This window comes from Neoarius graeffei, chromosome 22, assembly GCF_027579695.1.
Source record: "Neoarius graeffei isolate fNeoGra1 chromosome 22, fNeoGra1.pri, whole genome shotgun sequence".
In the NCBI taxonomy this organism is placed as follows: domain Eukaryota; kingdom Metazoa; phylum Chordata; class Actinopteri; order Siluriformes; family Ariidae; genus Neoarius; species Neoarius graeffei.
In genome coordinates, this window is record NC_083590.1 from 45,413,752 (window position 1) to 45,430,072 (window position 16,321).

The following is a 16,321-nucleotide window of genomic DNA, read 5'->3' on the forward strand; positions in this document are numbered from 1 at the left end:
ACTATCAAGAAAAACGTTAACGAAGAGAAGCAAATGCTTCAAGAACAACGATGAAATGAGTGGTTAAAGAGAATACGACGAGAGGAGCTAAGCCTGAAAACTCCAGAGAAATTTGTGATCATATTTAAAAAATAGGAAGTTGGAAGTGAATATGGAAGAGTTTTGGTTAAAGTCAGTATCTCACTGGGCTGCGGCAGCTTGCGACAAATCGCGAACGTCATTCGCAAGAGAGTTTCAAAAGTGTCTTGAAACATTCGCAGGGCTTCTCAGTTTCCTCGCATGAGTCGCAAAGTGTCGCTCCTTCGCCGCTGAAATTTTGAACATGTTTAAAAAATTTGTGCGACAGAATTTCTCTCAAAATAGCCGCAAATGCGTCGCTGGTGTCGCAAAGCCGTCGCAAACCCTTCTCAAGTCAGTTTCCGTAAGGCTTCCTCGCATGAGTCCTTCCTTCCTTCCTTCCTTCCTTCCTTCCTTCCCTGCCTGCCGAGGGAAAGCCGGGCTGCGACAGCCTGCGACTAGTTGGAGACACAACAGTTGCGGTAAAATATGCGAATATCAATTCAGTGCGATTCCAAGTGAAAATTGTCGCTAATTCGCATATTTTATCGCAATTGTCGTGTCTCCAACTAGTCACGGGATGTCGCAACCCAGTGAGATAGTGCCCTAAGAATCTCGTTTTATTTTTTCTGCTCACGTTCGAGTTAGCTTCTTCATGAAAGTGATTTTCTTACAGGTGAAGCAGCGTCTGTATTTGACACAGAAAACCCAGACTGGGTACCAAACAAACAACTCAGACATAACTCAGTAAAAACCCAACAAGGAGCAACATGTGCCATATATCCTGAAAGAACAGAAAAGATTAAGAGCAAAGAGCGCTGTAGCTTCGTTTCTGTGATCAGAGGAACCTAGTCCTGTGCAAAATGTCACCATGAACGTAGTGTAGTAATGAACCTACAGTTTGAGAGAGTTCTACACAAACACACTTAGTTGAAATAAATCAACTAAGGCATGAAAAACTATTTTGGATAAAATTGTTATTGTCCGTTACACACTTATCAACCTGTGTGACTCAGTTGTGCCTTTTGAATAGAGAATAAATGAAGAGGGAACTGAACATTAACCGTTTACTGAAATTATTATTACAAGGGTGATTATAGTTACTATAACTACAGCTACAACTGGAATGTGTTGATTCTGTTAGCGTTTGTAATTATTGTACCATCCACTATTAGATAAAATTAAAAGAAAATCTTACAATATTGTTTGAAAGTCTAGAGCAAGATATTTTATTTTACAAAAAAATAACACTTTAGATATTGTTTTAACAATAATAAGCATCAATCTATAAATGATAGTGTAAATAGTAGGCCTGTCACGATAACACATTTTGTTGGACGATATATTGTCTCAGAAATTATTGCGATAACTGATATTATTGTTGACGTCTTTTCAAGACAAATTTATGCCACTAGTAAAATAATGATCATGCAAATACACCCTTTCAAAGAACAGTAAACTTTTTAATGACATCAACTTATTCAATTCAACAGTGGAACATAAAAAATATAAATATGAATAAATAACCTAAAGAAATAAAACAATCCAGCAAAACCACTCAAAAACAATAAATAAAATACAATCTATGGCTCTTAAAAATTGCACTTAAGTAAATATTAACTTGGCACGGGGTAATAAAAAGACATTCTTTTCTTCACAGGCAGCATTCTGCCAATCCAGTTTCTCAAAGGTTAGTACCCAGATAAAGTGCAAAGTAACAGCGTATTGCCAGCTGTCATTTGGATTAAAGTAACAGCAATCAGAATGAGATAACATGTAGGCGAGGACGTAGGTTTGGTATTAACATCGGTGGGGACATAACCTAATGCCAACTTCAGGTCAACATTAGAGGGTCACAATATTTTGCTCCGTTGTGTTCCACCAAAAGAGTCTCCATCATCTCTCCAAAGGCCAGACTTTTAAAATTTGAAGTTCAGAACTGTAGTAATTCATGAATAATAATAATAATAATATGCAATTCATTTGATTAATTGCAAATCTTGCATGTGATTTATTAACTCATTCTACCAGTTTGCAAATGTGTTTTACAAGCGAATAACGCACTGACTGTCGGGAGGGTGTATGTTCCTTTCCCTCATAAACGGAAATAAAACCCATCCGGAGCCTTAGGGCGTATTCACACCTACGTTGTTTGGTCCGGACCAAACGAACCAAATTTCCCTTGGTCTGGACCTTTTGGGTTGGTCTGAATACAAACCACCGAACTCTGGTCCGGACCAAACAAGCAGACCGAGACCGAGCTGCAAGGTCGGACTCTGTCCGGACCAAAGGAACCCTGGTGCGGACCTTTTGGAGGTGTGAAAGCAGACCGGGCCTAATCCGACAGTTTTGCTTTTTTGTACCTCGGGAGCTTCCGTTGTTTGTCGAGCATTATGGGAAACAGAGTCCTGACACTCCACCGCAAAGCGCAAACACTGTTTCGGTTGTCAAGGGAACCTTACAACAGTCGTTCAGTCATTCAGGCTAGACTACAGAGTACAAAAAATGAGTAGGGGGCAAACGTGGGCCGAGGAAGAAACGCGTACCCTTGTGGATATATGGGCAGATGTCCACATATCTGAGCTTTTGGAGAGAACACACAAAAATGCCGACGTGTTTGCTGTATTCAGTGAGAAAATGAAGGAGAAGCGGTTCACGCGCTCCCCAGAACAATGTCGGCTAAAAGTGAAGAAACTCCGTCAGACCTACATTAAAATCAAGGACATTCTTTCAAAAAGTGGCGGTACTAGCGACTTGCGTGAAGAGCCAGAACTGTCACAACATGATGTGCGCTCATCAGCGCTATCCTCCGTGACTACTTTTGAACTTAACGCTTTGTGTGCGTGTCGTCTCTGACCAATAGCTGAACGACCTCAGGGCGCGTGGCTTTGTTGACAGATTTTGGTCCGCTTACTAAAATGTACAGTGTGAAAGTGAACCGCACCAAAATGAAAAAATAAAAAAAAAACATTTGGTTCGGACCAAAGCAAGTGAACTATCGAACTATCCTGGTCTGAATACACCCTTAAACACTGTTCCATGAGGCTGCAGGGGGAGTCGGCTCTCTTCTGTGGGATCTGTAACTGGTTTTAGAATGCTAGTTTAAGCTGATATGTGATTGATCTAACGGTAAAACAGGACGAGGGCTCGAGAACTTTTTTTGACACGTTGAAAGGTTACAATTTTACTTGGCAACAGAATGTATCTGAATTCTGATTGGTTGTTATATTATTACCCTTTTGTTGTCTTCTTGAGCCCAGAGCGGAGAGAGGAGGGAGTGACAGGGTTCTACAGAGAAAAGTTTTTAGCCACCGCTTTCAAATGAACCCCCTTGAAAACCAATCAGTTCAGCGTATGTGTGTACTTGGTATGTGACATTTTCAAAAGAGGCGGGAGTAACCAAAAATTTCTGATCAAGAAGGCGGAGGCTGTTATGCTTATTATGTGAAAATGTTTTATTTGATTAAAAGGTGTCTGGGCCACGAACAATGTCCACATCACCATCGGGTTGTCTACATGTGTCATGTTACACAAACTCGGTCAGGGCTCTGCAGGTCTTAACTGAAGCACTTCAAATTCAGGGTTAGCCGGCTGCTAAAGTTTGCAGGCACTTCACAAACAAGACTCAGTGCAATATTAGCCAACATTAGCACAATCTGATATGATTTAATAATGTCTTTGTGACCTTAATGAACACCAGTTGTTGTCGGTATCAAGTTGGATTGATATTTACATGCCACGCAAACTTAGAAACAGTCATATGTTGTCGTTTTTACACACTGAATACGAACTGTTGTTAACTGATTAATTTTATGATCTAATCTAACATTACATTCCTCAAGGACGGTTTGCTAGCTTGCTACCTAGCAGCCGGTCACTGCACTGCAACCACACTTGCTAATTGACATGGTAGCCGAACTTGCTTGCTGTTTTCGCGATCACACCCCCAGAGCGAATTTTCATGGGCGAATTTTGGAAACCTACAGAAACCATTTGTGTACCGTGCACGGAGCGGGATTTTTTTTCCCCTTCAATCAGAAATATTGGTAGGGACATATCAGCCGTCGTTTGATATTGGTAGGGACATGTCCATACCCGAATCTACGCCTATGGTCTGTACAACAGAGCAACGTATTGTCTTTTCCCCATTCAGTGGATACCCTGGCTGGATAACTGTTGCATGCTGGGAGGCCCCACCTCTGACAGAGAGCCGCATGAGACGACAGAAAACAGCGCAATGTTTTATTCAGTCAGTGGGTCAAGCTAATACTCTGGCGACTTCCCTATGTAGATGTATAGCTCATAAATGCCAAAATCATGGTAAAAAAAATTACAGAGTTCATTTTCATTTACCGTACAATAAGTCGATATCTTGAATATCGTGACAGGCCTAGTAAATAGCTCTGAAACTGCAAGTCTTTGGGGTTGTTGAGACATGGAGGGGCGGAATACCATCTAGCCCACCGTTCAGGTCGGAGTCCTTTGAGAGTAAATGCTTTGGCTTTCTCAACATTCTGTTCCCAAAAGCTGATGTCGGCGGGGAAAAAGTCTGGACAAACCTTTGTGGAAACACAAAGGTTTTCTTGCTTTTGTAGTTTATTTATTTATTTATTTATTTATTTATTTATTTTAAAGCTGTTCTTCCGTGTTGGGACTCTTTGGGGGGATATATTCCAACATATAGCTAATGCTAACGCTAGGCCACAAATCTGTACTGTCACTCCAGTCGTTTCGAGGAATTCTGTACAGATCATAACCCCTAATAAACTCATTTCAGCGTATATCTATCCTTCGCTTCTTTCTAAGATTATCCAAGTAATCTGGTAGTCAAGCTTTTTTTTAGCTGTAGTTTTCTTTGGACAACAGCAACAGATGTCGGACATCTTTACTTGGCTTCAGAATGCGCACAATAAACAAGGTCATGTAAACATGTAAAACCGTCGGCAAAGTTGTTTTCATGTACAAATGTAAATAAAGTTCGCTTGGTCCGCTGGTCTAGGTTAGCGACAGTTGTTAAAGCAGACACGCAGAACCTTTATTTTTAAATAAATTTCTGAGTGGATAGTATCTCCATCCTTGACACTTGTATGCTGCATAAATGGGAATTTTAAAAAATGTATTTTTGAGAGTTAAAATCGACCGCAAAGTTGGAATTGGAGCTGCCCCGCTGAGCTAGCTATGCCTGAGTGTGTGACATCACTGCGGTAACTGGTTTTAAGGCCGAGGCCTTTGACAGATATAGACCAAAGTCATATAAATAAAAATTTTTGGTGAAAATAAGAAATACCTTTACCGACTTGCTCAACTAAGACTGATTTGACTCTCATTAAAACAGGATAGGTGTTATAACTTATGCAACATACATGTACATGCATGCATTTTCACTGATAAAACGTAAAAGGCTAATTAAATAATCAGATGAACTGAGACAATCACATTCTGAAGCAAATTAAATCTTATACCGCTAACTTAAACACACAATACAAGTTACATGTATCTAAATGCACGTAAACAATGTGTTTTTGTATCCAAATGAGAGTCGGAGCTTACCCATCTGTGTTCTCGCTTCTTGAAGGCCGACCTTGTGGCCAATTGTTTTGAAACAACCTGACTTTCAGTTGTTTGTTCAGTTCTCTGTTCATTCGCTTCTTCCATGTAAGGGTGAGATGGCAGCAATATCCAATTTAGAAAACAGACGGCTACGCCACTCTTTCTCTATTTTGTCCATACAGAGTACTCCGCCATTACTGCTCAGCTCAGGCAATTACTAAAACACGGGACGTCACCGGTTTTAGCAACAACCGCGGGGAGGTCACTGCCCGAGCGATAATATGTCACGTCCCATTCCATCCCGGGTTTTAGCAACAACCCTCGGCTCACATTCTGGGAGGACTGGTGCAACTGAACTTTTCCTTTTAAAAAAAAAATAAAATAAATACTTTCCTTTTCTTGTTTTCTTTTCCTTTAATTGTTGATACTGCACCCTCTTTCAATACGGGCTTATAGCCAATGCTCCTCAACAGATCAGAGGTCTCGTATGAGTCTTCAGTAAAATGTGCATAGCAGAGGAGAGACCACTTCGTAGGCACCCAATGTGCCCGTGAACTTCTCACAAAACGTGTCCAAATCTTTGCAGTTTGAACATTCTTGGGCCATGAATGCAACGTAACTCCACCTTCTGTCGTGTTGCTGCACCAGCCAGCAACACATCTACATGGCATGGCAATAAATTAGCTCAAAATGGAGGCTCGGAGTTGCACTCAGCTCTGTGTTTTAGTATAGCGGATATGGCGATGAGTCCAATAGACTTCCTGCTGTGATGTTACGGACGTCAAGGTCATTCACTCAGACCGCTACCTGTATAAATCACTTGAATCATAAAAATTACAATATTAGATTTATTGTTAACGCTTAAAACTACTCCTGTGCCATTCTTGAGGTCTCAAGGCATTTATTAAACGAAAGTGAGGCCATGGTTCTGCGTATATGCTTTAATGTAAATGTGACAGTGCAAGGGATCTGTTTGGCGCTATCTGTAATTCCCAGCTGAAGAGAAACAGTTCCATAGCGTGATGCTGCCACCACCATGTTTCACCCTGGATATGGTGATTTTGGGATGATAAAGTGTCTTGTTTGTGTGCCAAATATGTCTTTTTAGAATTATGCCCAAAAATTTTTACCTTGGTCTCATCAGACCATAAGCCATTTTTCCACGTATTTTGGGGTGATTTTAGATGGCCTTTTCTGGGGGGGAGCTCCCATCTAGCCACCCTACCTATAGTCTAAACCAAAGAAGAATGCGAGGGATGATTGTCACATTCTTGAAGTGGCAAGTACTTGTCAGATATCCCAGAAGCTCCTTTAGTGTAGGTCGTAGGTCTTTTGGCAGCCTCACAGGAGTCTTACAATGTATATGAGCACATTAATCTGCAGTCACCTTGAAGTTTCACCAGATCTTTTGTAAATATCTCTGTGTGGAGCTGGATTGCAAAATTATTGGCAGACCTGGTGCATGATACAGTGGGGCAAAAAAGTATTTAGTCAGCCACCAATTGTGCAAGTTCTCCCACTTAAAAAGATGAGAGAGGCCTGTAATTTTCATCATAGGTACACTTCAACTATGAGAGACAGAATGGGGGGAAAGAATCCAGGAAATCACATTGTAGGATTTTTAATGAATTAATTGGTAAATTCCTCAGTAAAATAAGTATTTGGTCACCTACAAACAAGCAAGATTTCTGGCTCTCAGAGACCTCTAACAACTTCTTTAAGAGGCTCCTCTGTCCTCCACTCGTTACCTGTATTAATGGCACCTGTTTGAACTCGTTATCAGTATAAAAGACACCTGTCCACAACCTCAAACAGTCACACTCCAAACTCCACTATGGCCAAGACCAAAGAGCTGTCAAAGGACACCAGAAACAAAATTGTAGACCTGCACCAGGCTGGGAAGACTGAATCTGCAATAGGTAAGCAGCTTGGTGTGAAGAAATCAACTGTGGGAGCAATTATTAGAAAATGGAAGACATACAAGACCACTGATAATCTCCCTCGATCTGGGGCTCCATGCAAGATCTCACCCTGTGGGGTCAAAATGATCACAAGAACGGTGAGCAAAAATCCCAGAACCACGCGGGGGGACCTAGTGAATGACCTGCAGAGAGCTGGGACCAAAGTAACAAAGGCTACCATCAGTAACACACTATGCCGCCAGGGACGAAAATCCTGCAGTGCCAGACGTGTCCCACTGCTTAAGCCAGTACATGTCCAGGCCCGTCTGAAGTTTGCCAGAGAGCATTTGGATGATCCAGAAGAGGATTGGGAGAATGTCATATGGTCAGATGAAATCAAAATATAACTTTTTGGTAAAAACTCAACTTGTCGTGTTTGGAGGAGAAAGAATGCTGAGTTGCATCCAAAGAACACCATACCTACTGTGAAGCATGGGGGTGGAAACATCATGCTTTGGGGCTGTTTTTCTGCAAAGGGACCAGGACAACTGATCCGTGTAAAAGAAAGAATGAATGGGGCCATGTATCGTGAGATTTTGAGTGAAAACCTCCTTCCATCAGCAAGGGCATTGAAGATGAAATGTGGCTGGGTCTTTCAGCATGACAATGATCCCAAACACATTGCCCGGGCAACGAAGGAGTGGCTTCGTAAGAAGCATTTCAAGGTCCTGGAGTGGCCTAGCCAGTCTCCAGATCTCAACCCCATAGAAAATCTTTGGAGGGAGTTGAAAGTCCGTGTTGCCCAGCGGCAGCCCCAAAACATCACTGCTCTAGAAGAGATCTGCATGGAGGAATGGGCCAAAATTACCAGCAACAGTGTGTGAAAACCTTGTGAAGACTTACAAAAAATGTTTGACCTCTGTCATTGCCAACAAAGGGTATATAACAAAGTATTGAGATGAACTTTTGTTATTGACCAAATACTTATTTTCCACCATAATTTGCAAATAAATTCTTTAAAAATCAGACAATGTGATTTTCTGGATTTTTTTTTCTCATTTTGCCTGCGACCCTGTAGAACAGGATAAAGCGGCTAGAGATAATGAGATGAGATGAGAATGAGATGAGATTTTGTCTCTCATAGTTGAAGTGTACCTATGATGAAAATTACAGGCCTCTCTCATCTTTTTAAGTGGGAGAACTTGCACAATTGGTGACTGACTAAATACTTTTTTGCCCCACTGTATTTCTGTAGGGAAAGTACTGGTTTAGTGAACAGCAAAACTAGCATGCAAGTTTGTTGTTTGTGAACGATTGATCTTATGATGTTAATTTTTTTGTAAACTACTACACTTGCTGGTTAGCTCATTAAATAGAATATTAATTAGCAGCCTCTAGTCAGGGTGGCACGGTGGTGTAGTGGTTAGCGCTGTCGCCTCACAGCAAGAAGGTCCTGGGTTCGAGCCCCGGGGCCGGCGAGGGCCTTTCTGTGCGGAGTTTGCATGTTCTCCCCGTGTCCGCGTGGGTTTCCTCCGGGTGCTCCGGTTTCCCCCACAGTCCAAAGACATGCAGGTTAGGTTAACTGGTGACTCTAAATTGACCGTAGGTGTGAATGTGAGTGTGAATGGTTGTCTGTGTCTGTGTGTCAGCCCTGTGATGACCTGGCGACTTGTCCAGGGTGTACCCCGCCTTTCGCCCGTAGTCAGCTGGGATAGGCTCCAGCTTGCCTGCGACCCTGTAGAACAGGATAAAGCGGCTAGAGATAATGAGATGAGATGAGATGAGCCTCTAGTCATGTAACGATATATCATGTGGTGATGAATCACGATACAAATTTATGGAGCTTTGAATCGATGTACTAAAAAATGAATCAAGATTATTATCAGGCTGTGTAATCTTAGTTTTTATTTGCTGTAATTGCATTGTTTACACAGCAGAGGATGCAAAAACGTACAGTAGCAGGAACGACTGGGTTGTATCTGACGTCACATCTGCGTCATTAGGTATGCAAGGCATGAAGTGGTGGTCAGCTAAGCTCGCTGTTTACAAAGTGTTCCTATTGCTCAGGCGCCTTGCTAGTCGTTAAAATGCCCTATGCTTGTGGTGTTTTGGGCTGCTCGAATCAAACAGTGAAATTGATAAAAGGTTCATCCACGTTCCCTGTGAAGTGATAAAGGTTGAAGAAACAAAGCATTTTACCAAAAGACAACAGGAAAGGTGGCTCTTGAACTTTTTGCTGCGATGGAAGAGAGCAGAGTCAATGGCGTCCGTCTGTCTTTCAATCTGGACAAGTTTTCTCAAAAACTACATAAGCTACATCAATGAAACTTTGCGTGCTCGTTCAACTGTTCATGATCTAAGTTGATTTCGAAAATCATTTACGATTAATTATTTTGAGAGTTATGGCCCTTGATTTTTGTTATTGGACTTTATACAAGTGGACTCAATCTGGGCAAGTTTTCTCAGAAACTACATAAGCTGCATCAATTCAACTTTGTGTGCTCATATTACTGAAAAAACCTGGGTAGCGTTTTATGAAGGTGTCATGGCATTTATGACATCATAAGTCAATATAAAAGCAATGGGCTTCTAAGGCCGTAAGTGTTAAGAGGTCTTCATAAAAGGCTCATGGCAGGGATAGTGATGACCACGTCTTGTTTCGTTTGGATTCGCAAATCACTTTTCTTGCCATTTTTCGTTATTTCCTGATGTTTTGAAGTTCAGGAGATGCTTAAGTCCTTAGATGCGTTTTTGTTTACTTTTTGATCATGGTTGCCATATTGTAAAGTAATGGGTATATAATCCTCAGGTCTTTAAAGGGGTTTCTGTGGATCTTTGTGAATGATTTACCTGGAAGAGAAGAGCAGGGAGGATTGAGAATCGAGTGGCTGTGATTTGTTTACACTTGATACTCAAGTTTGTCGCGTCCTAGTAACCATTGCAAATATAGTGGTGCTTGAAAGTTTGTGAACCCTTTAGAATTTTTTATATTTCTGCATAAATAAAACATCAGATTTTCACACAAGTCCTAAAAGTCGATCAAGAGAACCCAGTTAAACAAATGAGGCAAAAGTATTATATTTGGTCATTTATTTATTGAGGAAAATGATCCAATATTACATGTCTGTGAGTGGCAAAAGTATGTGAACCTCTAGGATTAGCAGTTAATATGAAGGTGAAATTAGAGTCAGGTGTTTTCAATCAATGGGATGACAATCAGGTGTGAGTGGGCACCCTGTTTTATTTAAAGAACAGGGATCTATCAAAGTCTGATCTTCATAACACATGTTGGTGGAAGTGTATCATGGTACGAACAAAGGAGATTTCTGAGGACCTCAGAAAAAGCGTTGTTGATGCTCATCAGGCTGGAAAAGGTTACAAAACCATCTCTAAAGAGTTTGGACTCCACTAATCCACAGTCAGACAGATTGTGTACAAATGGAGGAAATTCAAGACCGTTGTTACCCTCCCCAGGAGTGGTTGACCAACAAAGATCACTCCAAAAGCATGGTGTGTATTAGTCAGCGAGGTTACAAAGGACCCCAGGGTAACTTGTAAGCAACTGAAGGCCTCTCTCACATTGGCTAATGTTCATGAGTCCACCATCAGGAGAGAACACTAAACAACAATGGTATGCATGGCAGGGTTGCAAGGAGAAAGCCACTGCCCTCCAAAAAGAACATTGCTGCTCGTCTGAAGTTTGCTAAAGATCACATGGACAAGCCAGAAGGCTATTGGAAAAATGTTTTGTGGACGGATGAGACCAAAATAGAACTTTTTGGTTTAAATGAGAAGCGTTATGTTTGGAGAAAGGAAAAACACCGCATTCAAGCATAAGAACCTTATCCCATCTGTGAAACATGGTGGTGGTGGTAGTATCATGGTTTGGGCCTGTTTTGCTGCATCTGGGCCAGGGCAGCTTGCCATCGTTGATGGAACAATGAATTCTGAATTATACCAGCGAATTCTAAAGGAAAATGTCAAGACATCTGTCCATGAACTGAATCTAAAGAGAAGGTGGGTCATGCATCAAGATAACGACCCTAAGCACACAAGTCGTTCTACCAAAGAATGGTTAAAGAAGAATAAAGTTAATGTTTTGGAATGGCAAAGTCAAAGTCCTGACCTTAATCCAATGGAAATGTTGTGGAAGGACCTGAAGCGAGTAGTTCATGTGAGGAAACCCACCAACATCCCAGAGTTGAAGCTGTTCTGTATGGAGGAATGGGCTAAAATTCCTCCAAGCCGGTGTGCAGGACTGATCAACAGTTACCAGAAACATTTAGTTGCAGTTATTGCTGCACAAGGGGGTCACACCAGATACTGAAAGCAAAGGTTCACATACTTTTGCCACTCACAGATATGTAATATTGAATCATTTTCCTCAATAAATAAATGACCAAGTTTAATATTTTTGTCTCATTTGTTTAACTGTGTTCTCTTTATCTACTTTCAGGACTTGTGTGAAAATCTGATGACTTTTTTTTTTAAAGATTTTTTTGGGGCTTTTTTTCACCTTTTTTTTATTATTGGATAGGACAGTGTAGAGACAGGAAATGAGCAGGAGAGAGAGACGGGGAGGGATCGGGAAATGACCTCGGGCCGGAATCGAACCCGGGTCCCCGGATTTATGGTATGGCGCCTTATCCACCTGAGCCACGACGCCCCATCTGATGACATTTTAGGTCATATTTACGCAGAAACATAGAAAATTCTAAAGGATTCACAAACTTTCAAGCACCACTGTACGCATGCAAAAAGCCCAAAAATGCTACTTACCTGGGCATAAACAATACAGGATTTATCTTGTAGTGTCCCGATCCCCAGATCTTTAACCCAGCCACATATAAAAAGTTGTACACCTGCTCTTTTCATCTGTGTCCCCGTGTAGAATGAAGTCTGCAGCGCCAGGTAATTTGAGATGTCGGGGAACTCAACGGATGGATAATTTTCCAACTCATTGGAAAAATCCTTCTTTGATAACGTGTAAGGATCTATCCCATTGCAAAGAACAACTTTTCTAGACCGTGCATTAGCCTCTAAACTGTGAAAATAGTCAGAGACGGTTTCACTAGCTAGGTTTCACATAATGACAACCAAATTGGCTTGTCTAACTACTACTTCATTCACCAGAAGTAAACTGGCAAGAAAAAGTCACGTGACTGAATACAACCTGTAGTGAACCATGGCTTAATGTTGAACAAGTATGTTCTCTCTGTTTGTGTGGATTTTCTCGTGTGTTCTATGGTTTCCTCACACTGCCCAGAAACATGCAGGTAGGTGGACTGGCTAGTCTAGATTGCCCCTAGGTGCGAGTCAAATGCATGCATTGTGACACTGATGGTAAACTTGCAAGCAAAAGTCACGTGACTGAATACAATCTTTGCACGTGACCCCACTGTAGGCGGAAGTAACACAGCTCTAATGATGTTAAAACGCACAAAAACAGTTCTAAACCTGAAAGAGCTGTTGTACTGTCCAAATAATAACAAATCAGAGCTCTCTTTATACAGACTGCTGAAAGTTAAAGAAAAGCGAAGCAAATGGAGGTCGTACAACTGTTCATAAAGGTTTATTAATAAAAGGCCTATTTGTTATAAACTTATTAAAAATGAAAAAGGAATATTTTAGTTAATAGGCTATTATTTTACTCCAACCTTTACAAATATGGGTAAATAATTATTGTTGGTTTTTAAGAAAATGAAACAAAAGTTTTGTTTTATTTTGCAAAAGGAATAGTTAAGTTGATTTTTTTAAAAAATAGAAAAATTAATTTTGCTTTTTTTTGGTAACTTTTATTTTTTCATTTAATTTTTTTTCAAAAATATTGTGGGGAAAATCAAATCATGAACATATCATGAATCAAATTGCGAATTGGGTGAATCATTCCATGCCTAGCAGCAGCTTATAATAATTTAGCTAGTTTGTGATAACTTATTCAAAATAGCTAAAGATACGTTGGTATGTACATTCTGCTCTTGAATCATAGTGTGTACTAAAACAGTAATAAGTAGTTCCCTCATGTTGAGTCTTTCAGTCAGACCTGACTCCAGGCCCGCACCCCTGTTTTTCTGTTGGCCCACTTTTTAGAGAATGGTAGATTTGCTGGGTTCAGTTTCATCCAAGACAAACTCGGTCCAAAGCAAAATTGGTGAAAGTGTAATTTTACCCTCGACAGCAATCAAATCTCTTTCAGCTGCTGGGCTTTTTCACATCATCTGTGACCTTGGCTTCAGATGATTATCACTGTTATCAGCAAAAATAACATTTTCACGGTTTCTGAATTACTGTAAATGTTTTTATTTTCATTCATTAATTTTTATTATGAACTACAAAGAAGAAAAGTGACCGACCATGTTTAGGAGCTGTTTAGGATCTAGGCACATAAGGGAAAATATTTATATTTAAAAAAAAAAAAAAGACAGGGAAGCATTTCAAGCTAAATTACACTAAAAATCAGTGAACATTTATACACGTGAGATGATAGATTGAGGATTTATTTCTAGGATTTTAGTGATGTGAATGTTTTCATCTCTAATGGTACTCACATCTAGTCCACTTTAAACCTGCAAATATTTAAATCTTATCAACTTCCATTCATTCTTTGTAGTCAGGACCTTTTGTTTTGTTTTCAGGTCACTTGAAATAGAAATACCCCAGATGAGAAAATTGTTTTGATGCTAACTTTTCGAGCCAGATGTTTTATATTTTGTTTTTCCTTTTTTGTGCCTCAGGGGACATACATTTACTTTGACTACGAGAAGTGGGGCCAGAGGAAAAAAGAAGGATTCACGTTTGAATACAGGTATCTTGAGGACCGGGACCTCCAATGACCGACGACAAGACCTGCAGACTACTGTTGACATTCCTGGACTGAATCCGCACTCTTGTGTGGATGTGTGGTGTGGCGACTCTGATGCGAGGCTGTTTTATGTCTCGTTGGTGCATATTGCCTTCGGAGTTTATCCCAGTACCTATAAAATCCACTTGCCCACTACTTTTTCCACTTAACACCTAGTTTTAATCAATTTACTTAAAAATCTTGACGGAGCATTCTTGAGCCAAAGAGACACAAGCCGACAAACGTTCGTCCAGCACAGGAGACAACAAACACAAATCAGATTGTGTTGCTGGTACGAGTCGTAGTGCACAAGCAAATGTTAAATATCTGTTCTAGCACAATGAATACTGAGCTTTGGGAGGCCAAATTCAATTGCTTATTCTTGAAGTTGTCATCATTTTAAAGCTGGATGAAATGAACTGGCCTGCATTTCATATGTCTGACCACAATCATAATCAATTATTCCATTCGCTTCCTCCTCCTATCTTAAGATTGTTTTTTGTTTTTTTTTTAATTAAAAATTATGGTTGTCCACATCCTCATCCATCAGTCAAGAGTTATCTGCAGCCCACTTCATCAGTCAATATCCAGCCCCTAATTCTAACTGAAGATCATGACACTGCCCAGAGTGTGAGAGAGAATTGGAATGAAAAGCACCAGCACTAAAAAAAAAAAACATCCTCTAACATCAGTTTGTGTGTCTGCTCTTTCAGAATTGGACGTGCTCCCATTACTGAGGCTCAGGGGGGGAAAAAAAAAAGTCATAATAATTAGTCTGCATGACCACAATATTGTGTATGGATCATACAAAACTTTGATTTATGATTACTGACAAAAAAAGAAAAAATATTTGGTGGATCATTAAAAGCCCTTGGTAACTATAAGATTAATTGGTACTCTGACCTGCTTTTGGACATTCTCAAAGGAGAGAAAGAAAAAAAAAAAGACATGTTTTTCTGAAGCATCACTAAAGTCGCATTAGGGACAGAATGGCCCTGACTACTTTCACCTTATTTGCCAGCAATCTGCTTCCTTTCACAAAGCCTTCTTAATTATAATATTCTCCAATGTTTGGAGTGCCACCTCAGTGATTTATCCCCCACCCTGGGAACTTGCCATCTTAGATACAACTATCTGAAGAAAGTAGATAATCAGCCATTTTTATTTTCATGAAACATGAGTATGATACCTATGTGACAAGTGGCCATGTGCCCCTTCCAGGTTTTGTTACGTTTACCTTTTCTGAGCGTACTGTATGGAAGAGAATTAAAATGTGAAATATATATAATTTTTTTTTCCTAACTGGAAAAAGGTGATGTACAGAGCATTCTTTCATGTCATGTCTTTTCTCCTCCCCCCCCCCCTCCATTTTCAAAGGAACAGCATAAAAAAAGACGGTTGCAAAGTGGAGAGGAGTTCAAGATCATTACACAAGACAATAAAATGAAGTAAAAGATTGTAAAATATTAATAAAGAAATTACTTTTCAAGTAACTTGTTGATTCGTTTCTGAGTGCTGTTTTATCACTTGACATTCTTCTTGAGGATAAAGCATGACTTCTAAGCAAATTTAGGAAAATTAGATGCACATCCTTAAGGAATAAAGCCCTGAAGAACAAACACTTGGGGGGACACCACCACATGCATCATATTTTACAGCATGTAGTTATGCAGTGGTTTGTTTTTTAAATTCTTTCCCACTTGATTTTTTTTTGTACAAACGGAGAATAAACAAATGCGTAAATGACCAATTCAGTCATTTTAATCAGCTCACTCTGAGGAATAAGTCCTTTTGATAGTGTAGAGAGTGGTTAGGTTTCTGCAATCTTGCCTGAATGTTGGGAGTTTAAATCCCGTGACAGCCAGAGAGCACTTCTTGATTCCTTGAACACCTCATCTCATTATCTCTAGCCGCTTTATCCTTTTCTACAGGGTCGCAGGCAAGCTGGAGCCTATCCCAGCTGGCTACGGGC

General features: G+C 40.3%; 1 protein-coding gene across 5 annotated transcripts in view; it reads left to right on the forward strand.

Annotated features, from left to right (window-relative positions):
- The window catches only part of cnot3b (CCR4-NOT transcription complex, subunit 3b), a 140,430-nt gene extending 124,592 nt beyond the window's left edge, over positions 1–15,838 (forward strand). For all 5 annotated transcript variants that reach the window (XM_060904855.1, XM_060904857.1, XM_060904858.1 and 2 more), the window contains one exon: positions 14,243–15,838. In XM_060904855.1, the coding sequence (XP_060760838.1) occupies positions 14,243–14,341 (99 nt within the window). In that variant the 3' untranslated portion in view covers positions 14,342–15,838. The remainder of the gene's footprint in view (positions 1–14,242) is intronic.
- The last annotated feature ends 483 nt before the right edge of the window (positions 15,839–16,321 follow it).